General features: G+C 41.4%; 1 protein-coding gene across 5 annotated transcripts in view; it reads left to right on the forward strand.

The window, feature by feature from the left end:
• Positions 1–757: 757 nt before the first annotated feature.
• ZNF131 (zinc finger protein 131) overlaps positions 758–24964 on the forward strand; it is a 41440-nt gene continuing 17233 nt past the window's right edge. The window contains exons 1-4 of one of the 5 annotated variants that reach the window (XM_064271699.1): positions 758–862; positions 1873–2011; positions 3079–3180; positions 10866–11010. In XM_064271699.1, coding sequence (XP_064127769.1) covers positions 1888–2011; positions 3079–3180; positions 10866–11010 — 371 coding nt within the window. In that variant the 5' untranslated portion in view covers positions 758–862; positions 1873–1887. The other 4 variants (XM_064271710.1, XM_064271702.1, XM_064271708.1 and 1 more) reach the window with 4 other exon arrangements.

Here is a 24964-nt window from a genome sequence, read left to right on the forward strand (position 1 = left end):
TTGTTCAGAGCCCTAAGTATTAAAAGAAAGTCTAACACCTTTAACATGGCTTACAAGGCCCCCCATAGGTCTGACCCAGCATCATGCTTTCTCCTTCTGGAATGCTTTAATCTTAACACCTTTGCATGTGCTGCACCCTTGGGTGGAACACTCAAACTTTATTTTGCTTCTCTTAGGTCACTGGCTTTCTTTGACCCCTAGATTACCTTGTTCTTAGCTTCTCATAACACTGGGCAGTCAATACCCAGGTGATTACTATTCAAATGTCTATCTACTCTATCAGACAGATTCTGAGGGCAGGCACTACATGTGTTTTGTTCACAGTTGTATTCCCCAGCCCTTTACACAGTGCCTAGCACATTGTTGGCTCTCAATGACTATCGGCTACAAGGACTACACTCACCCTTGCATGTAGCTATTTGTGTTTTTGCCTAAACCCCATTCCCAAGTTACTTGAGAGAAGAGAATAAGTAAATCTCAAGTACCATATTATCCTCAGGAAGCATTTCTTCGTTTGAATGAATGAGTCAGTCACATGCATGCGATTATGGATCACCGGCCTCTATGAGTCGGAACTGACTCGACGGCAACAGGTTTGGTTTTTTGATTTGGGTCTCTGTGAGGAGGGACTGTAATAATAGCATCAAGTGTAAATAATTCCGAGCTGATCCAGGTTTCCGAGCATAGCAAACACGTGCGGCCCGCCCGGCGCGCCAGGGGCGGGCACAGGGGAGGAAGATCCTGGGTGGCCGGAACGTGCTCGCCCCCGTGGCAGTCGCAGCGCTCGTGCGCCGGCTGGACGCGAGCGGACGGAACACCGAGGCTCTCGCAGGGAAAATGGAGGGCGAGCCGCGGCCTAGGGGTACGGAAAGGTGTGGGGCGACTTACGCCCCGGGAAGGGAAAGCAGGGAAGTAAAGGATTTAGGGGAAAGCAAGGAGAGTGGGAGGGCCTGGAGCTAGGTAAGGCGGGCCGACCTATGGCTTGGGAGGAAAGAGGGCGGGGCGGGGCGGGGCGGGGCTGGGGAAGCCGCGGAATTAAAGCACGCTGGGAACGGCTAGCGAGTTTAATCTGAGCGTCTGGAGCGCCAGTCTGCGGGGAGGTTTGGGAAGTGGAAGAGCTGCGATTTAGGCTCGCCTTGCCCAGCCAGGCCTTGAATAGGCCTAACCCCACCGCAGTCGAATAGGTTCTTCCCAAAGCGCGCGGTCTCGCCCTCGGCGGGCGCCAAATCCTTGGCTCGCTCCGCCCCAGCCCTAGGAGGGAAGAGCGGGGGCGTAGCCTGCTTCTTCCTTGGTCGGCGCTCGGAAGGCGTCCGCGTCAGCCGGAGTTTGACGCGGTGACGCAGGACGGCGACGTAAGTGACGCGCAGGCCCGGGCCGCTCCTCCTTCCTTGAGTGAGTGCCGGCCCGGTCGGGGCGGGGGAGAAGAGGGAGGGCGGGGGAGGGAGAGGCGACCCGGGAGTCGTTGTGGGCCGCGGGCCGGACCGGGTCTCTGGGCGGCGGTAGCCCGGGCCGGGCGGGAGGGTTTGGCGGGCCGTTAGCGGGCCGCCGCTGCTGTCGGATCCCCTCCCCTGCCGGACTTGCGCGCCCTGGCACCCGGAGCCTCCGGCGCTGCGCCCACCCCGCTCCAGCTCGCGTCTCCCGACTCCAATTAGGTCAGGCTGGGAGTCCCGCGGCCGCGGCTCCGGCCCCCAACGCGCGGCGGCCACCCGGCTAGCCTTTCTTTCTCCCCTCGCCTTCCTCTCCTCTTGCCTTACCCTCCCCCCTTCTTTTCACGTTGCTGGGGTTTTGTTTTTTGTTGTTTTATGTGTTAGGGGATTTGTTGTGCCTCAGTCCGAGCTCATGGGTGTACATTATCATGCTCCTCTTTTGTAGAGCAACCCGACGGCCATGGAGGCTGAAGAGACGATGGAATGCCTTCAGGAGTTCCCTGAACATCATAAAATGATCCTGGACCGATTGAATGAACAGCGAGAGCAGGACCGGTTTACTGACATCACCCTGATTGTCGACGGTGGGTAGGGTGGTGGGCAGAGGAACGATTTTGTGGCTTCAGTTTTTCCCTTCCTTCACCCACCTTTTATTCACCCGCTATGGGGTCTCTTCCAAAAGTCCGCGGAGGGTGTGCGTAGGGACCAGGGGGCACTTGCCTGTGTCCGCCATGGAGACCGTGCTCCCCAAGCTGTTCGGCCAGTCACGCTTTTAGCACAGTCTGGCGTTCATTGCTTTTTAAGTTCTTGCAGCCCCTTGAAGTTTGGTCTCATTGCACACGAGCACAAGCTGATGCCTTAGGAATAGGGAAGATTTCTCTATTTTTTTTCTTTTTTTGGTTAATAATCTTCAGTTGATAAGCTTCTCTTGAGAAGTCTCTCACAGGAAGCATTTGGGAAGTGTTGATTCGTTGCTGGTTTCTCAAATGGTCTTGGAGGGAGAATGTGACAGATTCTTTTTTGCAGCAGTTGCTCCCCTTTGGGAGCCCCCAAAATAAAATAGAGTCTCTATTAGTCTTTCTCAGGGATTGTAAATATAAAGGAGGTGAAAATCTAGCTGTTTAGTGAACATAGGCTTCTCAAGGAAAACTTTTCTTTATTATAGGTCTGCTGTAGATTGGACTTGCAAATATTAGGCATATTAAAATGTTTTCCAGAGCAGACACATCCAAGTCTGTGATTATTCTATGGTTTTTTTTTCTCTCTTTCGAAGTGGTATGTAACTTTTATATTTAGCAGTTTCAAGTTAATAGGATATGCCTTTTACTCCCTCATTGAAAGTAACAGAAAGTGCTTCTTTTCAGTGGTGTGAAGCACCTTATCTCCTGAAGTGCAATAAACTGGCCTTTATTAAACTGAGTTAGTAAGGCGTTTGAGGAAGATTACTGCTTCCTGTCTAACAGAGATTAAAATTTGCCAAAATAGCTGCCAAGAATATTGATTTTAGTTCAATTTATGTTTCCAGTAATTTGTGTTTATATATTTACATTATAAAGAAAAACATGTTACTTTATATAGTTTTGTTTTTTTTTTTTAACTTGTTTATGGTTTTACACTTGCCTTTTGTGATTGTTTTTCTTTTTTTTCTTAGGGCACCATTTTAAGGCCCACAAGGCTGTTTTGGCCGCTTGCAGTAAGTTCTTCTACAAATTCTTTCAGGAATTTACTCAGGAACCTTTGGTGGAGATAGAAGGTAAATACTTCTTTTAAATGCAACACTTGAGTAAACATTATAACCAATGAAGAAGGTTTAAACAGTTAAATTTGCAAGACACCATGGGAAGCAGGCATCAGTAGTTCCTATTAAGTGACTAGATAAATTGTTCTTTTGGCACTTGAGAATTCTTACTTTTCACTAAAGTGCTTGGTAAGATGATCTGCCAGGAAAAAACTTAAATTAGATGGTGGATATTGGTCTCTTAAAGGAGTTTTATTTGATCTGAGGCCTTTTCCATTGCTGAAACCACCGGTCACTGTCTTTTGAAAACCATGTTTTGGAAGTGAATTGTCAGCTATGTTCAGTGGGCTTATGTTTCATACTGGTGGGGATGGTACAAGTTACATTAGAGGCCTTTGTACCAGCGAAAGTAGTGAGGTACTAGCACAGGTACAGTTGAGATCCAGAATGTGAAATGGGTTGCCATAATGTGGAAAGGGCTAGGAAAGATGAACTGAAGTAGCATTCAGAGGACCTTCTAGTGATTATTGAATGTCTAGGATGGGAGGGGTCAGCCACTAGGTACTGCCCTAATTTTTGTACTTGGTTGACCTTTTTGTAATAATAGCTACCATTTATAGGGTCCATTCATTTTTTTTTATTCATTCAGCAGAGGCTTACTAAGTGTATGAGTCTAGGCAGGTTCCTTTACTTGAATTGCTTATTTGCTTTCTCATCCTAAAAGTGTGTTAATATGCTTCTAATGATTAATTGAAAATAGTGCATGCAGAGTGTCTCACATACTGCTTGGCACAAAGTAAAAGCTCAATAAATGGAGGCTATTTATCATATGGAATATCTATTGTATATTATGTATTGTGCTAGACCCAGGAGATGAATCGATGAATTACACATTCCTTAAAGAACTTCCAGTTTACTAGGGGATAAGCAACAGGTAAAGAAAAGGGAGCAGAAAGTGTTATAGAGGGTGTTATTGTGGAACGGTATGTCTGAGGATGGACAATAAGTAGTCTACTTTAGATAGAAAAAATTTCAAAGAGGAGTTGAGTTTTTAGCAGAATCTTAAAGTCTAAAAATAAGTAGCTCAGGCTGGGGTAAACATTGCTGGTAAAGGAAGGAGACAACTTGAGTGAAAAGCATTGGGGTATAAAAGTGCCCAACAAACTTGGGGAAGTAAGATCATAGGTTTTAAGAGTGTATATAGCAAAAGGTGAGTCACAATGTAGACAGCTAAAAAAAATCAGTTGGCATTGAATTGGCTTTGTCTCGTGGCGATTCTGTGTTACAGTAGAACTGTGCTCCATAGGACTTTCAAAGGCTGGTTTTTTAGAAGTAGATTATTAGGCTTTTCCCAGGTATTTCTGGATCGGCTCGAACTTTTGGTTAGTGGTGAGTGTGTTAACCGTTTGCACTACCCAGGGACTCCCACGAAGTACACAGAGGGTCTTAATACCCTATGATAAGGAGTTTGAGCTTTTTATTTTCAAAAGTAAATAAAATATGCTTGCAAGTTTTTCATTCTTGGCACTACTGACATTTTGGGCTTGATAATTATTGTGAGGGGCAGGCTGTCCTGTGCATTCTAGGGGGTTCAGCAACATCCCTGGCTTAGATACACTAGATGCTAGTAACATCGTCCTAGTCATGATAATCAAAATGGTCTGCAGACATTGCCAAATGTTCCTGGGGAGGAAGGGGTGCACCACCCTAGTTAAGAACCGCTGCTGTAGACAAATTAGCACATGCAAATAAACAAAAGAAGAAAATAAAGATCTATAATCTTAACCACCCTGAAATTACTGCTAATGTTTTTGTGTATATATTTTTTCATGCTTTTTCTATACATAAAATTTGATGTAAAGTTTGTATTTTTAAAAAAAATGCAAGCCTAATAGCACTATAACATACATTTTTCAAAACTCAGTGGTAGAACATGAACATGTCTATAAAAAATAAAATTTTTAATGGCTGCATAGTGTTCTAAGGAGTGGATAGGCCTTAATTTATTTAATCTGCACTTCCACTAGTGAACATTTAGGTTTTTTACAATTTTGAATAAATATAAACATTGAAGGGACGAGTTAAGGATGACATAATCAGTTCGAGAATCGTAGTTCACTGGCAGCAATGTAGAGCAGTGATTGTCAAACTTGGCTTAAATGAAATATAAGAATGTCCAGGATGTTAAACAGATGAAAGTGGAGCTTCCCAGCTTGAAATGGGGATGAGAGGCACAGGCCTGCTTGATTTCTCTACCCCTACTTCTGTGGCCTCTTCAAAACTCCCCGAATCCATACCTGGTAGTTAAAAAAAGCAAATAAACTGATGTAAAGGAAAGATTTTACTGAAGGTAGAGAAGAGAAAGTTAGTCTTGATGAGAAACGAAGGCTGAGGATTTGATTGTGGTGATGAATTCGAGAGTAGATAGGGAGATAGAATTGAAAGAACTTGATTACTGCATTGGGGGAAGTTAAGAGGATGACTTCCAGGTTTCTACATTGGGTGACAAGTTAGATGATGGTGTCATTAGATTTTAAATACGGGGAGAAAAGCAGGCTGGTAAGGAAACAATAACGAGATGAGCTTTGGCTATGTTAAATTTGAGGTTATCAGTGGGACATAAGCTTAGGATGTCCAGCAGGTAGTTTGGACCCATGGGCCTTAAAGCTCAGGAAAGATCTAGGCTTTTCCATTCATTCTGTTGTTGCCGAGTCAGTTCTGACTCATAGTGACCCTATGGGACAGAGTAGGACTGCCCCATAGGGTTTCCAAGGAGCGCCTGGTCGATTTGAACTGCTGGCCTTTTGATTAGCAGCAGTAACTCTTAACCACTATGCCACCAGCGTTTCCAGATCAAGGCTTATAGACTTAAAACGCATCAATATAAATGGTGCTTGGACTTGAGTGGATGAAAGTATGTGAATAGATTTATAGAGTGAGAAGAGGGCTAAGGACTTTGGGGCATTAAAATAAGGGTGTTTCCAAGGAACTGCTGAAAGGAGGCCACTATATGCCCATCTGAAATGAAGAATAATATGACAATTTAAAATTACAGTTGCTCTTGGTGATTAGAGGAGCCTTGGTGGCCCAGTGATTAAGAGCTATGGCTGCAAACCAGAAGGTTGGCAGTTTGAATCCACCAGCTGCTTCTTGGAAACCCTGTGGGACAGTTCTACTCTGTCCTATAGGGTTGCTTTGGGTTGGAATCGACTCGAGAGCAATGGGTTTGGTGTTTTGGTTATCACTGATAATAGAAGGACATCATGCTTGGTAGAGTAGAGGGTTGGTGAAAAAGAGAAAGACTATTAACAAAATGGATTGACACAGTGGCCCCAGCAGTGGGCTAAAGCATAGCAACAACGGTGAGGATGGCAGAGGAAGGACTGGACGGTGTTTTGTTCTGTTGTACATAGGGTCGCTATGAATCGGAACTGACTAGAAGGCATCTAAAAACAACATCACTGATTAAGTGATCCATACAGCTTAATCAGCTCATGTGCTTGGTTGATTTTGTGTCATTAAAGAAGGAGGCTTTTATGATTACCTACTGAAGTTGTTGACAAGATTACAGTAATAAAGAAGACGGTTATATTTTTCTGTTGTTTTGGAATTTTCTCATGTAGATAACTTCTTAGTAGACAGTGGTAAACTCCTTGAAGTCAGGGGCCATCTCTTATTTATGTGTTTCCCAGTGACTCACAGTTGCTTGCAGTTAGTCTGGATTCAAATTAGAGTTATACGAATTTACAGTTGAAGGCTGATAATGTACTTAATTGAAATCTATGTAGCTTATCATTTTTTAATGAAATGCCTGCTTTCCTCCCACAGACACTAAAATGAAGCCCTTGAGCAAGTTTCCATCAGCAGTCACTCAGGATTTCTCAACCACAACACTGTTGACATTTTAGGCTGTTTGTTGACAAGCGCTGTCTTGTGTGTTTTAGGATGTTTAGCAGCAGGCCTGCTCTCTACCAACTAGATGCTAATAGCACTTCCCCACTTTTAACAATCAAAAATGTCTTCCAACTGTTGCCTAATGTTCTGGGGTGGGTGGGGGGAGAAGACCCTCCCCCTTGAGAATGACTGAAACACCTGGAAAAGTAGAGTCTTCTTTACCAAAGACTGCCTGATTTGGGGTTTGCTGTTGTATCTTTCAGTACTTCTGACCTGCTATGTCCTTAATTACATCAACAGCATACACAGACCTTCAGTATTCAAGTATATACAGACAAGAAAGGAAAATGTGAAAATGTTTTTTTTTTTTTTGCTAGACCCAGGTTTAAAGAATCATTTTGGCTCTGTCTTCTTAAGCCCTTCACTTTAGGATTACTATACTATCTGGATAGGTCGCTCGGCAGTAGAGAAAGTACTGGGCGTGTAATTACAAAGCCTGAGTTTTTGTACTATCTTTACTATTTGTCAGGTTTGTGACCGTGGACATCTTGGCTTCCTTTTTTTTTTTTAATCTGTAAAATATGTCGGGTAACTGAGTGTTTCATGGATATTTTGAGTATTATGAGTCTCTGGTTGTTGTTGAAATCCTCCGGAGAATACTGCAGTTTTGTTTCTTTTAGCAGGCAGTCAACCTAGTTAGGTTCAGACTGCCTTCTGGCTATGGATCCGATGCCAGTTTATTAGTTTTCAAAACCTGGAGTGGTGATAGACTCCACAGTGCAATTCTCAGAGTCTTTGCTGTGCTGCTTTGGGTCAGTTCTACGTTCATGCAGCCCAGGTGGTGAGCCTGAGCCTGCCTACACAGATTTAGAGGATCCCTTTCTGCAGCTCCCTCCTCTCCATGATTTCCTCTGCACAGCTTTTCCTGGTCCTCTGGCTAGAAGGCTGGAGTTTTAGCCTCCCTATGCTGTTGTACACTTCCTGCAGCGGGGTCCATCTCCTGAATGAAGTGGCAAGAGAAGGAAGGGAGAGAAAAAATAAAAGGAATTCCTTCCACACTCTTCAGTTCTTCAGTCAGAGAGAAGGACTTTGTTAGAGTGTGGGTGCCTGCTGCAGCTGCGGCCAGCCGCAGGTGTGCAGCATCAGAACTGGGGCTCGCCTTGAGGCAGGGACGAGAGAAGGAAAATGCAGGGGTTTTCTCTCCCCAGTGTGCTTGCTTCTGTGTATTTTTCAGAGTCTCACATATTTGTTTTATGTATTCTGTCTAGAGTTTTTAGATGTAATTAATGGGTGACATGGGGTGGAATGTGCTTTATTCATTTTAGCCAGAACTGGAACAATCTGTAAAATACGGATAATGACTTGTAGCAGTGGTTCTTATCTTTAGCTGCACATTAGGATTACCAGGGGAGCTTTTTCAAATACCAATAGGCTGCATCTCCAGATAATTAAAGCAGTCTTCGTAAGGTAGAATCCAGGCCTCTGTGTTTATGAATTTCCTGAACCAGTTGCTGTGGAGTGGACTCCAACTCACAGCATCTTTGTGTGACACCCTATGTGTGTCAGAGTAGAACTGTGCTCCATAGGGTTTTTAGTGGCTGATTCTTTCGGAAGTAGGTTGCCAGGCCTTTCTTCAGAGGTGCCTGTGGGTAGACTTGAACCTCTAAACTTTTGGTTAGCAGCCGAGCACGTTAACCGTTTACACCAGCGAGGGATCTTGTTATCTGAGGTGTGGTCCAAGGATCAGTAGCATGGGTATCACCTGGGAGCTTGTTAGGACTGTAGACCCTCAAGCGACTGAATCAGACCTACTGAATCAATCTATTTTTAACAAAATTCTCAAAAGATTTCTAGAGCAGGACTGCCCTGGTATGCTTCCAGTGTGCAGCCAGTGTTGAGAACCATTGCCTTATAGTGTTTTGTGAAAGCAAATGACGTGTGTAAAAAAAAACTTTAAATTGTAATATGCTCTATGAGTGTAAACTATTATCTCTGTTTTCTGGGTCCCTGGTGACTTACCTTTGATTAGAACCATAGGTTCACCCTTGGCTTCCAATCAAAATTGTCCTTAAAGCCAGTTGCATCTCAGCTCAGCTCTGTGACTTGGTTTTACACCACATAAAACCTTCAACAGATATTGCCTTGCTCAGAACACATAGCCTCCTCCTATTCTGAACCTACAATTTTCTAAATGCATTTTTTTCCTCCCCCTCCTGAAACCACAGGTCAGTAAGCTCCTAGTTTCTCTCTAATAGCTGCTTTACTGTCATGTCCAGAAACTTTATCCCCAAGTATTGAGGACAGAACATCCAAGTCCATGTTCATTCATTTTTGTAAGTAGGAGTTTTCCATCAATTTGGGAATTTGCCAAGACTGGAGAAATTCCAGAATGCTGCTCCCTTTTGCATCTTTCTAAGCATTGCTGTCAGGGTGAAGATTCAGGTTAAGGTATTCATATTAACATTTTTCTTAGAGACTCTCTTAAAAAAGTTGTATCCTTCTGCACACTCCTGTTGATGAGAAAATGGACTGAGATTTATAAGTTCCCAAATTAGTTCTGATAGAGAGTAAAATATTTTTGAAACCATGCATCATCTACCACTGCTTTGCTTACCTGGGCAGGTGTTAATGAGTTTGTTTCATGTTAGCTAGTCAGGCCACTGAGATTTTCCTAGGACAGTGTTGGGCCAGCCACGTAGGAAGCACCTGGGTTCATATAGATATACATCTCTTGCGGTCAAGTTGATTCCTACTCACGGTGCTCTTACAGGACAGCTTCCCAAGGAGTGGCTGGTGGATTCGAACTACTGACCTCTTGGTTAGCAGCCTGAGCTCTTAACCACTGTGCCACCAGGGCTCTGAGATATGTCTTGGAGCCCTGGTAGTGAGTGCAGTGGTTTAGTATTGGGCTGCTGATCAAAAGGTGAGCAAACTCCACAGGCCAACCTTTTGTGGGGCAGTTCTGCTCTGTCCTATAGGGTCCCTGTGAGTTGTAATTGACTCAAGGGCAACCGATTTCTTACACTTAACCTCTTTGCCCTGACAGCAATGCTTAGGAAGAAGCTCAAGGGGGCAGCATTCTGTAATTTTCCCATTTATTCCTACTTTGTGTACCTGCTTTTCATGAAGCACAGTGTTGAGTACTATGAGGTGAACTTAAAGAGAAAAAATAATTTTCCTCAAGAGGAGTCCACGAATTGTAATAGGACAGGTACAGAGCGCAGCCTGGAGGAAGTAGTAAATGTTTCTTGAAGATGTGGCATTATAGTGGAGACTTCAAAAATGATAGGATTTGTACAACCAGATGTAAAGTGGTTTAAGCATTCAGAAAGGAGAGGCAGGGAAGCTGTTAGAAAGTCCAAGGTTTGAGGAATAATAAATAATTTGGTTATGATGTAGTTTAAAATTTGAGAGGCAAAATGGTGGTAAATAGAAAAATAATGTGAAGGGGTCTTGAAATAAAGGCAGAGAGGTACTGCACCTGATTTACTCAGCTCTGGAGAACCACTGAGGATTTTGACACTAGACTGACACAGCTGCAGTCTGCCTGGCAGGAAACATAGCATATTTGACATGTAATACTTAACCAACAAATATATTTGGGTGATAGATCTTACTGTTGTGTAAAAGCCTTTGGAAAAAGCCTTAGTTTGTTAGCGCTGGAACTTCGCTACGATATTACTGTACTATTAGTGAGAATTCTGCCAGGAAATCTTTGAAAAATAAAAGCACTGAGCTTTGTCTTTGCTGAGCGTTAAAAGCTTTGAATCAGTGTGAATGAGTGTTAATGCGTATCTTCTTTACAGGTGTCAGTAAGATGGCCTTTCGTCATTTAATTGAGTTCACGTATACAGCAAAGTTAATGATACAAGGAGAAGAGGAAGCCAATGATGTGTGGAAAGCAGCAGAATTTCTACAAATGCTAGAAGCCATTAAAGCCCTTGAAGTCAGGTAATTACTTTATTCCTTTAGTAAAGTGCATATAGCCATATTTAGTCATTTTCACCATGCAGTGAAGAACTGACGTTTTGGAATTAAGAATATTTAAGCATCTATAAAAATTCTTCTGGATACTGATTATTCTTTCACTCACACGTGATTTCGTGCTCTTAAGTGAAAACTGTCATAAGAGTAAGTAAAGTAGCTTCTTTTGTATCTAATAAAATGAGGACTAGGCAGAATCTCCTAACAGCTTTTAAGGAGTAGTACTCTGCATCCCTGTAAACCTTTTTGTTGGATTTAAGTTGATCGTTTCTACGAAGTCTTACTTGAAGGATTTGAGAACCCTGTTGGCATAGTGATTAAGAGCTATGGCTGCTAACCAAAAGCTCGGCAGTTCAAATTCACCAACTGCTCCTTGGAAACCCCATGGGGCAGTTCTACTGTCCTGTAGAGTTACTGTGAGTCGAAATTGACGACAATTGGCTTGGTTTTTTGGTTACAAAGATTAATGTAGTACTGCTTTAAAATAAAGTGAGGAAATCGGTGAAGATAAAATAAATAGACCAGGTTGGGGCAAGGAGATAACGGTGAAGTTAGAAATAAGGTAGCAAAAATGCGTACCATTTAGGTCTGTTTACTTGCCAGATGGGCTAACCTGAGTTCTTTCACACCCAGTACAATGAAAAGAAGAGTAGTTGAAGAGAAAAAAGTAGTCAGATATGTTATTCATGGTTATAAAATGAGAACATATAGGATCTTTTAAATGCGTGTAAAAAATGCTAAGTGTAGTATCTGGCATGTAGTGTTCTAAATGTGAACTATTGTTACTGTAATGGCCTGCTGATGCTCTTTCTTATAATGACCCTCAGTGTAGGCCGTTGTCATGACACCAAAGCGCAGTGTGGTAAAATCAGTTTCACATAGGGGCAAAATGATTTAGTCCAACTCGCTGGTGTGGTTTAATTGAAAGATGAAATTTAGAAAAAATTATAAGAAATAATTGAACTGTAATCATCCATAGATAATATTTCTCCTAATGAGTTTTTAATTAGTTTGATGACAGAGTTCAAGATTAAACTTTTCTGTCAAGAACTTGGTGTGTTTATATTTTCTGATGCTTAGTACCTGCCACATAGTAGATGTTCCATAAACATTTGTGAATGGATGGTTGCGTCCATGCATGCTGATTAAGACCGGATCATGCTGTCCTATAGGGAGCTGAGACATGGGTAGCAAAATAGTGGTATACTGAAGATACATACCCTATTAGAAGGCAGTCCCTCCTCCAGATGGAGGCAGGCTAGGGAATAAATTGTGGGTGGAGCATATCAGTTTTTTGATTAAATCTTGAATGAGAACCTTCTGGAAAGTTTTGTCTGTGGCCTCTTTGCTACTTAGTATCTCAAGGGGAAAGTCTTTGGCAATTTGACAGAACAGTAGAACCTATTCTGTAACACTGGCTTAGGTTGGGGTTTGGAAACTCATTGAGTTCATGCGTATATATTCATTGGGAAATGAAGGTGAGAACAGCTGGGTACAGTTACTTCCTCAGGCAGGCCTTTCAGAGGTTCTGAATAGTAATTACAACATGAGTGCCTTTCAGGATAAATACAGTAACGTTCCATTGTTTCTTGAACCAAATAGGCATACAATATACTCTGAAGAGTTCCTTTTAAAACAGGAAGCCTGCAGTGTTACATATTGGCTGTTGATAATAAGTAAGGAACGCTGGGGCCTCAGTGGCTAAGTGCTTGGCTGCTAACCAGAAGGTCGGAGGTCTGAACCCACCATCTGCTCCACAGGAGAAAAATGTGGCAGTCTGCTTCGTAAAGACTTAACAGCCTTTCAAACCCTATGAGGCGGGATCAACTGGATGGCAGTGGGTTTTGTGTGTGTGTGTGTGTGTGTGTTTTTTGGTTTATAATACAATAAAAAAAAAATTTATTTATACCCACTGTCACATATGCTCTTATTTGATCCTTCTGTCTGCCAGATCATTATTTCTAGTTTGCAGAATAGAAACCTGAGGCTCAAGGAGGTTGACTTGTTTGGAGTCATATAGATGGTAAGTAATAGAGCTAGGACTTAAACCCAAATCTGACCCCATGTCTAAAACTCTTCATTGTACCGTATGCCTTCCCAACAGTTAAAATTTCCCACTGATGTTCCACAGTAAGTAAATTTAAGCAGCACACAGGACAGTAAATCAACGTGTAATACAGTCTTCAGTTGTTTGTGAAACCAGCTATATTATACACTAGTTATAGCTGAGGATTTTCCCAGCAGATTTTAGGCTTCTCTGGGAAGAACAGCAGAGGTCTATTAGTTATTTATTGCTGCATAACTGTCCCCAAACTTAGTGACCTAAAACATCAACACTGTATTATTTTTTAAGATTCTGTTGGTTGACTGGGCTTAACTGGGCAGTTCTGCTCCACTTGTTACTGGCTGATGTCACTCATGTGGCTGTGCTGAGCTGGGAGCTCAGGTGTTGCCTGATAGTTGGCACTGATGATTGCTGAGGTGCTTCCGTTTCTTCGACATGGTTTTTCCAGCATGATAGCTTGGCAGCTCGAGTCCAAGAGTGTGAAAAAGGAAGCTGCAAGGTCTTATAAGAACAAGGCCCAGAAATCACCCAGCATCATTACTGTGGCATTCTCTTGGTCAAAGCAAGTCACAGAGCTAGCCCAGATTCAAGGAGCAAGGGAAACAAATCCTGTATCTTGGTGGGAGGAGTGGTGCATTGAAGTGTTTGAGACTGGTAGGGGCTACCTGGTCATGGTTACAATTATAGTTACTTAGTGTCTTTTCCTCCACTTTATCAAGGGAAAATATAGCAGGCGTCTGGATCCTGTGAGAGATTGAGCATGTCAGCTTTCAAGGCTTATGGGCTTCAGCATATGCTCAGTGATGCCAGTTAGCCCGCATGGTCGCTCTGCTGTTGGTATCAGACAGACAGGATTGGGGATGTGTTTAGAATCATTGAGGAAGAAGCCTGACAGTGAGGATGGCTTTATAGTCTAAGGTGAAATATTCAGTTTCAAGGTTGGAAAGAAAATCAAATAACTCAGTAGTAGCAGCTGCTGTTTTAGAGATCTGTTTACCTATCCCTCCCTTTCCAAACACATAAACCAATACATATGTATTCTACATCATGCTATATTTAGCAGGCTAAGGGAAGTTCTAGTAACTGCAACAGCTAAGGTCCACATTGGTTTAAGGGCTTGGATTGATTGGTATAAGTGTAATTTAAAATCTTAAATTATTTTCCTCCATAGATTATTGTGTTGCCTTTCCATCATCTTACTGCATTTTGGTCTTTTATGTTAAAATTTTAAAGGCGGGACGATTGTAGTACAGTGTGAGTGATAGCATAGTATGCATAACCCTAGTGCTACATGAAATCCTTTTAGGTAGAAAATGAGCAATCATTTCATTTTAGTTTTTACATACCGTGGGTTTACATTTTATGCAAATATTAACAGCACCTAACTTTATAAAAATTCTTTAATATAAATTCTGGAACTTTTTTTTTTTTTTTTAATGGCAGGAATACTTCGGTTGGTAAGCAAAACTATTCCCCATCTTGTCATTATTATATGAACTGTGGTGTTTATGTGTACTAGAAACTGAGTGATTTGGGGTCTCCAGTGTTTTCTTTCTTTAAGAGTAACCATTCTAATTTAATACCTTATGTCCTGTAATGTATCATTTGATTGTTATTGAGTGGTGGAGCTAGTACTAAAACATGTATGCCCAAATTAACTTTTCAGATCCTAAGAAGTCAGACCACCACCATGATGTAATTTAGGATTGTGTACCCATTAAGAAGGCTAGGAGATATAAAAGCATGAAATATAAACAATATTTGTAAATTTATGCATCCTAAGAGCCATTCTCCAGTTTTTCATTTACTTCTTTGAAAACTAGTTTTTTATTTTGTGAGTTTAAATCATGGAAGTTCTTAAGGAACTTGCACTTTGAATTAAATGTGACTATCCAACTGCCCGTAAAGCCACAGATAAGTGGATATTGCAAAAATGAATAGCTTCACTGATCAGCATCAAACCCAGCCTTGGCTTCAAGCTAAGATAAACTTGGGTTCAGATTCTAGCTACCTTGAGCAAATCAGAACCAAGTAGTTTTTTTTTTTTTTTTTTAGTTGTGTGCATCAAATGGCGCATAAAAATGATGTTTATTTACGTATGTGCTTTGGTTAGTGGGGGAGCATTTATTGGCTGAGGACCTTAGCAGCTCCCTTCATTTCATACCTCAGTTCCCTCATCTGTATTCTGGATATGATAGTAGTTAGGTTGTCGTGAGGCTTAATTTATTCTTGTAAGATGTTTAGAACAGTGACTGGCATATAGTAGGTGCTCAGTAAACCTATTTTGAATTATCCAAATATTTATATACACTCACACATTGGGTGTGTGTGTGCATGTGTAAATTTTTTAGTGGTGTTGGTGGTGTGTGCCTTTTAATTGATTCTGACTCACAGTAACTCTTAGGGCAGAGTAGAACTATCTCGTGGGGTTTTCTTGGCTGTAATCTTTACGGGAGCAGATTGCCAGATCTTTTTCACTGCAGAGCGGCTGGTGGGTTGGAACCGCTGACCTTTTGGTAGCAGCCTAGCGCTTTAGCGATTGTGCCACCAGGGCTCCTTTTTCTAGTGTTAGTATGTTGCATTTTGAGTTACTCGTAAGTTTCAGGGACTAACCCAAAGCACATCAGTAAAAAACGAGAGTAAAAACTTACTCAAATGAATTCTAAGTGATAAAGTTAGTTTTGTATATTCTAGAATGTAGGTGACATGGTTAATTTATACCCACTAATTTTACACTCGGTTATCTGTGTCTATTGAGATATTATCTTTATCTTTCATGGGATATTAATATGCTATAATATATTGTATTACACTGATTAATTTTTATATGTTAAACCACCCTTGCATTCTTGGGATAAATCCCACTTGGTACGATGTATAAACCTTTTCTACGTGTTGCTAAATTCAGTTTGCTAGGTTTTTTTTTTTATTGTGGTGAAAACAGGGCTTTGAACAGTTTAATTTGGCTTGAGGCCCTGCAAGTTGATTCAGAATATCTGGGGTAGAAATGCAAATTCTCAGCAGCGGGTCAAACCCGACTGAACTGGTTTGAAGCCGTAGGTGAAAATAAACGTAACAAAACATGTCATCTCAACAATTTCTACATGTACAATTCAATGATATTGATTACATTTTTTAAGTTATGCAGCTGTTTTTGCTATCCTTTTCCATATCATTCTGCCACCATCAACATAAACTCAGTCGTCTGTCCCTTAGTATCCACGGGACCCCCATGGATACCAAAATCCGAGGATGCTCAAGTCCCTTGGATAAAATGGTGTAGTATTTGCATACAAGCTACGCACATCCTCCTGTATGCTTTAAATCATCTTTAGATTACTTACAATACCTAATACAATGTAAATGCGACATAAATAGTTGTTATAGTGCATTGTTTAGGGAATAATGACAAAGTTTTTTCTCCCCAAATATTTTTGATCCGCGGTTGGTTGAATTTTCAGATGTGGAACCGTCAGATAGGAAGGGCCAACTGTGCTCCCTAAGCAGAACCTCCCCTTTTCCTACTCCCTCCCACCCCTGTAACCAGTAATCTTTGGTTTCTATATATTTACTTATTTCATGTAAGTGAGATCACATAATATTTGTCCAGTTGTGACTTATTTTACTCAGTGTGCTGTTCTCAGGGTTCATCCATGTTGTGGCATGTATCAGGACTTTATTTTTCTTTATGGCTGAGTAGTATTCCATGATGTATATATACCAGATTTCTTTATCCATTCATCTGTTGATGGACATTTCTCTTATTTCCACCTTTTGGCTATTGTGAAAAGTGCAGCAATGAACATTGGTGTACAGGTTCTTGTTTTGAGGTTTTATTTTGTCTGATATTAGTATAGCTACTTGAATGTGTGTGTGTGTGCATGTGCATCCTTTTACTTTCAACTTATTATTTTTTTTTAAATCTAAATTAGTGTGTCTTCTGTAGACAGAACCTGAAGTGTATGTCTTATAGACAGCATCTTTTTACTTTTGGTTCCTACATGCTTATTTCACATGAGTGACGTCATACAGCATTCGTCTTTTTGTGTCTGACTTACTTTGCTCAGTGTAATATTCTCTAGGTTGATCCATGTTGTGACATGCATCAAAATTTCATTCTTCTTTATAGCTGAGTAATATTCCCTTGTACATGTATATCACATTTTGCTTATCTATTCACCAGTTGAGATAACAGCACCTTTTCTTTAATTATGCTTGTTTGCGGCAGGGATCTGAGTTTACCAGGTCTTACTCAGAAATAAACAAACATAAGAAAGCTGGTTAAGAAGTAGTTTATGATTTACCGTGTGCTTCTTTTGTGTGTGTGCTAGAAAAAACAAAATAGAAACAACTTCTTTGTTACGAGAAGCACATCTTTTTCATATTTTAATTTCTTTCAAAATTGGAACCCAAAAAACCAGACCCACTGCCATCGAGTCTATTCCAACTCACAGCAACTTTATAGGACAGAGTGGAACTGCACTGTAGGGTTTCCAAAAAGTGGCTGGTGGATTTGAACTGCTGACCTTTTGGCTAGCAGCCGAACTCTTAACCACTGTGAATGAAGCCTCTTTAAACTGAGTGGCTAGGCAGTAGTCCTGAGTTGGTTTCAGTTATGTCAGTTCAGTTATTTGCATTATTGATACCAAAATGATTATACAGGGAGTTGATACGAAAGCAGAAAGTTATTGTGGAATTGGACCATTCCAGTGTGGGGCATTAATTTCATGTTAATGGAGCAGTTATCCGTTATCAGAGGGAAGATCTTATTTTCTCTTAGAAAGCAGTAACACGAGCTTTATAGGACCTGAGAATGGAAGATACGTGATCTTACAGGCTGAACAATTTGGGATTAGATTAATTTAGTTGTGGTTAAATGGACTGGTTAAGACAACTATATATTGAGTTGATTTTTGTGTAAACTTACTTCCTGCAACAGTGTAGATTCAAAAGATGCTGTCACCACATTTGCTGTATGGAAGGGTTTTTTTGGAGTATACTGTACACTTTTTCAGTGACATTGAAAAAAAAATGCTAGGGCCTTATTTTGCTTTGGTAGAATTGCATCATTGTTTAAGGTTTCTGTTCTCTCTTGGAAACCCTGGTGGCATAGTGGTTAAGTGCTATGGCTGCTAACCAGAAGGTTGGCAGTTGGAACCCACCAGGTGTTCCTTGGAAACTATGGGGCAGTTCGACTCTGTCCTGTAGAGTCGCTATGAGTCAGAGTCGTCTTGATGGCAGTCAGTGTTCTTAGTTGCTTATGGATGTTTCTTCCCCAGCCTTATTGGGGGATAATTTACGTACAGTGCAATTCACCCATTTTAAGTGTAGAGTTTGATGAATTTGGTCATCATATACACTGGTGTCACCATCACTGCAGTCACAATATAGGGACATTTCCATCACCCTACAAAGTTTTCTTATAACCCTTTATATATAGTTGATAGTGATCCCCCCAGCCGCAGGCAACCACTGATCTAATTTTTATCACTGTAGTTTTGCTTGTCTAGAATTTCCTATAAATTAAATTTCACTTACCAAATTGTTACAGAGATTTGTCAGCGTTGTTGTGGATATTACTACTGTTTTGTTCTTTTTATTGCAGAGTAGTATTCTATAGTATGGTTTGTTGTTAGTTACTGTTGAGTTGATTCTGATTAATGGTGGCCTTGTGTGTACAGCGAGAACTGCCCCATAGGGTTTTCAACAGCAGTTTATGCCTCCGTCATCAGTTGATGGACATTTAGGTTGTTTTCCCGTTTTTTACTAATGGAATAATGCTGTTGTGAACATTTGTTTATAAGTCTTTGAGCAGACATATGCTTTCATTTCTCTTAGTAATTGCGTAGGAGTGGAATAACTGGAAAACAGTTTTTAAAAAAGTGGTTGTATCATTTACATTCCCACCTGTAGTGCAGGAGAGTTCCAGTTTTGCCACATCCTCACCAGCACTTAGTCAGGTGTTTTTTTTTTTAATTTAGGCTGGGGGTTGGCAAACATTTTCGTAAAGAGCCACATAATATTTTACACTTGTGAGCCATACATCTGTTGCAGCTGCTCAGGTCTGCTGTTGTAGCATCAGTGCAGCCATAGGCAATATGTAAATAGACAAGTGTGGCTGTGTGCCGGTAAAAGTTTATGTACAGAAAATAGCTTGCAAGGCTGTGTGTTGACTCCTACTTTAAGCAGTCTAATGGGTGGGTATATGAGAGCCATGGGTGGTGCAGTAGTTAAGAGTTCGGGTTACCACCAGCAGGAGAAAAGACCTGACCGTCTGCACCTGTAAGGATTACAGCCTGGGAAACCCAGTGGGACAGTTTGCTCTGTCCTGAAGAGTGGTTGTGAGTCAGAATTGACCCCTGTGGCACACAGCGGCAGCAGCAGCAATGGGTATATGGTGGTATATGATTATAGTTATTATTTTTTTTTAACAGTTTTAACAAGGTATAATTGATGTATACTAAGCTGTGTATATTCAAAATATTCAATTTGATGCGTTTTGACATATACCTGTGAAACCATTACCATGATCAAGATAATGAGCATATCCATCACCCCCTAAATTTCCTCACGGCCTTTTGTAATCCATTTCTCTCTCACTACCCCTGTCCCCTTCGCCAGGCAAGCACTGATGTGCTGTCTCTGTAGATTATTTTGTGTTTTTTAGAATTTTACATAGGTGTTAATCATATGGTATGTACTTGTCTAATTTCTGTCACTCACCATAATTATTTTTGAAATTTCATCTGTACTGCTAAATGTGTGGTAAAAAAAAAACAAAACTTTTTTTTTTAAATGTACCGTTAGCTAATTCCTTTTATTTGCTGAGTAGTATTCCATTGTGTAAAGGAACCCTGGTGGCGCAGTGGCTAAAACAGTTGGCTGCTAACCTAAAGGTTGGTGATTCAAAATCACTAGTGGCTCTGTGGGAGAAAGATGTGGCAGTCTCCTTCCGTAGAGATTTACAGCCTTGGAAACCTTATGGGGTCACTGAGTCAAAATCGACTCAACAGCAGTGGGTGTTCCATTGTGTAGATATATGACAATTGTTTATTTGTTTGCCTATTTGATGGACATTTCGGTTTTTTCTAATTTTTGGCTTTTACAGATACAGTGACTACAAACATTATGTGCGGGCCTTGGTGTGGACATATATATGCTTCAGTTTCTCTCAGTAAATACCTAGGAATGGAATAGATGTATGTTTAACTTTTAAGAAACTGCCAAAGTGTTTTCCAAAATGGTTGTGCCATTTTATATCCTAACCTACGGTGTATGAGAGTCCAGTTGCTCTACATCCTTGCTAATACTTGACATAATCAGTCTTTATCATTTTATCCGTGCTGTTGGATGCGTGGAAACCCTGGTGGCATAGTGGTTAAGTGCTACAGCTGCTAACCAAAAGGTCGGCGGTTGGAATCCACCAGGCACTCCTTGGACACTCCATGGGGCAGTTCTACTTTGTCCTCTAGGGTTGCTATGAGTCAGAATCGACTTGACGGCAGTGGGTTTGGGGTTTTTTTTTGGGTTTTATTGGATGTGTAGCGGTTTTAATTTGCGTTTCTTTAGTGACTATGTTGAGCATTTTTTCGTGTTTATCTGTTTATTTTCTTTGGTGAAGTGTCTGTTCAGATCTTTTGCCCATTCCTTAAATTGGGTTGTCAAGAACTGAAGGGTCTGAGATTTTACCCTGTTTGTAAGCTAATAAATTGGCTTGCCACAGTTTCATGGATGCTAGAAGAAGACAGACTCCTGAGTCAGAAAGAAAGGACTTTGTTACTACCTAGCAAGCAGCATGACCTTTATATTCCTATCGATTTTCCCTGCCCCAGAGTCCCACAAGGTGACACAAAGTGGCCCAGGTGCGTGCTGTGCTCACAGTGGGCTTGTGTTACAGTTGAGGAACCCTGAGCTTTAGGAAACAAATCTTCTGTAAAGAGTTGCAAACAAACTTGCCCAACCTTTTCCCCAGAGGGGGACTTATCTTTATTATAATGGACAATAAATAAAACTGGCCTCTGCTCTGGAGGAAGACACTACTAATTTCCCAGTCTATTTGCTGTACAGAGGACCTTGAAAAGGTAGTCTGGAATAAAAGATTATCAGTACCTTTGTTCACAAGACGTGTAGGAACACATAAGATCCAGAGAGAGTTGTCACTCAGCGTTGTCCTTGTTTCTGTATTATCTTGGCTTCTGATAAATTTTCCCATGAGTACTCAGTGACTCTGATTAATCTGACTAACAGGGATTGGGAACAAATCCATTTGTTTTATCTCATACTGGATTTAATTAAGACTACTATCAACAGGACTCCAAGCAGCAGAACGAGGCCACCCTACAGTACTGACCCTTAACTGTGTACCCTGACTTCCCCTTTCCTCCTAAGGTCCTGGACTCAACCAACTGAACAAATACCATAAGACATCAGGATCTACCTCTAGGTGGCTTTCTCCTTTAGTTTTTGTATTGACTTTTCCACTATTAACAGCTCAAGGCATTGATCTAAGTATAGTAAGACGTATTAGCAATTGTACAAACTCTGCATTGGCCCACAGGGTGGAAGTACGGGGCATCTGTCATCCATAATAACCCTGGCCAGTGTTTTTTTTTTTTTTTTTAACTTTTATTGAGCTTCAAGTAAATGTTTACAAATCAAGTCAGACTGTCACATATAAGTTTATATACACCTTACTCCATACTCCCACTTGCTCTCCCCCTAATGAGTCAGCCCTTCCAGTCTCTCCTTTCGTGACAATTTTGCCAGCTTCCAACTCTCTATCCTCCCATCCCCCCTCCAGACAGGAGATGCCAACACAGTCTCAAGGGTCTTTCTGATACAAATAGCTCACTCTTCATTGGCATCTCTCTCCTACCCACTGTCCAGTCCCTTCCATGTCTGATGAGTTGTCTTCAGGAATGGTTCCTGTCCTGGGCCAACAGAAGGTTTGGGGACCATGACTGCTGGGATTCCTCTAGTCTCAGTCAGACCATTAAGTCTGATCTTTTTATGAGAATTTGGGGTCTGCATCCCACTGATCTCCTGCTCCCTCAGGGGTTCTCTGTTGTGCTCCCTGTCAGGGCAGTCATCGATTGTGGCCGGCACCAACTAGTTCTTCTGGTCTCAGGATGATGTAGTTCTCTGGTTCATGTGGCCCTTTCTGTCTCTTGGGCTCATAGTTACCGTGTGACCTTGGTGTTCTCCATTCTCCTTTGATCCAGGTGGGTTGAGACCAACTGATGCATCTTAGATGGCCGCTTGTTAGCATTTAAGACCCCAGACGCCACATTTCAAAGTGGGATGCAGAATGTTTTCATAATAGAATCATTTTGCCAATTGACTTAGAAGTCCCCTTAAACCATGGTCTCCAAACCACCCCTGCCCTTGCTCCACTGACCTTTGAAGCATTCAGTTTATCCCGGAAACTTCTTTACTTTTGGTCCAGTCCGGTTGAGCTGACCTTCCATGTATTGAGTATTGTCCTTCCGTTCACCTAAAGCAGTTCTTATCTACTAATTAATCAGTAAAAAACCCTCTCCCACCCTCCCTCCCTGCCCCCCTCGTAACCACAAAAGTATGTGTTCTTCTCAGTTTATACTATTTCTCAAGATCTTATAATAGTGGTCTTATACAATAATTGTCCTTTTGCCTCTGACTAATTTCGCTCAGCATAATGCCTTCCAGGTTCCTCCATGTTATGAAATGTTTCACAGATTCGTCACTGTTCTTTATCGATGCATAGTATTCCATTGTGTGAATATACCACAATTTATTTATCCATTCATCTGTTGATGGACACCTTGGTTGCTTCCAGCTTTTTGCTATTGTAAACAGAGCTGCAATAAACATGGGTGTGCATATATCTGTTTGTGTGAAGGCTCTTATTTCTCTAGGGTATATTCCAAGGAGTGGGATTTCTGGGTTGTATGGTAGTTCTATTTCTAACTTTTTAAGAAAACGCCAGATAGATTTCCAAAGTGGTTGTACCATTTTACCTTCCCACCAGCAGTGTATGAGAGTTCCAATCTCTCCGCAGCCTCTCCTACATTTATTATTTTGTGTTTTTTGGATTAATGCCAGTCTTGTTGGAGTGAGATGGAATCTCATCGTAGTTTTAATTTGCATTTCTCTAATGGCTAATGATCGAGAGCATTTTTTCATGTATCTGTTAGCTGCCTGAATATCTTCTTTAGTGAAGTGCGTGTTCATATCCTTTGCCCATTTCTTGATTGGGTTGTTTGTCTTTTTGTGGTTGAGTTTTGACAGAATCATATAGATTTTAGAGATCAGGGGCTGGTCGGAGATGTCATAGCTGAAAATTCTTTCCCAGTCTGTAGGTGGTCTTTTTCCTCTTTTGGTGAAGTCTTTAGATGAGCATAGGTGTTTGATTTTTAGGAGCTCCGAGTTATCTGGTTTCTCTCTGGCCAGTGTTTTGAAGCCGACCTGAATGCCTTCCAGAACTAAGCCAGTGATCAAATAGGCTTAAGTCAGGGACAAATTTTGTACTACCTTTTTGAATTGGATGACTACCATTATAGGGAAAACTGTCTACAGGGTGTGCATGAATAATGAATCAGTTATTAATCTCTTAAAACCAATCCTGAGGTACAAATCATTGTGTTTTTGGGAGGGAAGGAAGTTAATACCTAACTTCTAAACAAGTAGAGTCTCAGAAGTACATACGGTAGCTTGGAAAGAGTATTGTTTATGATTGTTGGGGCCCCCAAATTGGGACCTACATCAGTTAGGGACACAGGTTGCCTGTGTGGCCTCCTCCTTGTCCAGTTCAGTTTGAGTGACTGAGTCTAGTCCTTGTTTTTGGAGGGATTGAGGGCAGTCAGTTCAGTCTGTCGTGTTCATCAGCAGCACCTGAATGCCAGCTGAGTGGCGTTTGTTTGCCTCATGGACTGAGCCTTGCTGTGGAAGTGGTAATAGGGCAAACATCTTGTATTTGGATGGGAGGTGGGGAGCTTGGCCATCACCTGGTCTTACCAAGGAACTTTTTGGTGAAGTTAAGGGAAATGGTGATCAAATCATGGCCAGAGCCATCTGACGGGGGATAGAATACCCAGCAGTCATGTTTCCTACTTTAGCTTATTTGGACCAGTGTAAGTGTATCTGGTGAGCAGTATATTCAGCCAAGTAGTCATCCTTCTTACAATCTAAGAACATACCAGTCCAACAAGAGAATACAGGTTGCTGAACCAGCATTAAGTTTAAATCTGCTACGCCCCCTTTTATAATGACATGTGCAAAGATCTGGATATAGAAAACGAAAGGGGAAGAACATGCTTGGCATTTTTAAAGCTGAAAGAACTGAAGAAAAAATTCAGGCCTCGAGTTGCAATACTGAAGGATTCTACAGGGAAAATATTAAATGACACAGAAAGCATCAAAAGAAGATGGAAGGAATACAGAGTCAGTATACCAAAAAGAATTGGTCAACGTTTAACCATTTCAGGAGGTAGCATACGATCAGAAACCGAAGGTACTAAAGGAAGAAGTCCAAGCGGCACTGAAGGAAATGGCAAAAAACAAGGCTTCAGGAATTGATGAAATACCAGCTGAGATGTTTCAACAGGTGGGTGTAGCCCTGGAAATGTTCACTCGTCTGTGCCAAGAAATATGGAAGACAGCTCCCTGGCCAGATGACTGGAAGAGATCCATATTTATGTTTATTCCCAAGAAAGGTGATCCAACCAAATGCAGAAATTTTTGAACAATATCATTAATATCACATGCAAGTAAAATTTTGCTGAAGATCGTTCAAAAGTGGCTGCACCGGTATATCAACAGAGAACTGCTAGAAATTCAAGCAGGATTCAGAAGAGGGCGTGGAACGAGCGATATCATTGC

This window comes from Loxodonta africana, chromosome 2 (assembly GCF_030014295.1).
Source record: "Loxodonta africana isolate mLoxAfr1 chromosome 2, mLoxAfr1.hap2, whole genome shotgun sequence".
Lineage (NCBI taxonomy): Eukaryota > Metazoa > Chordata > Mammalia > Proboscidea > Elephantidae > Loxodonta > Loxodonta africana.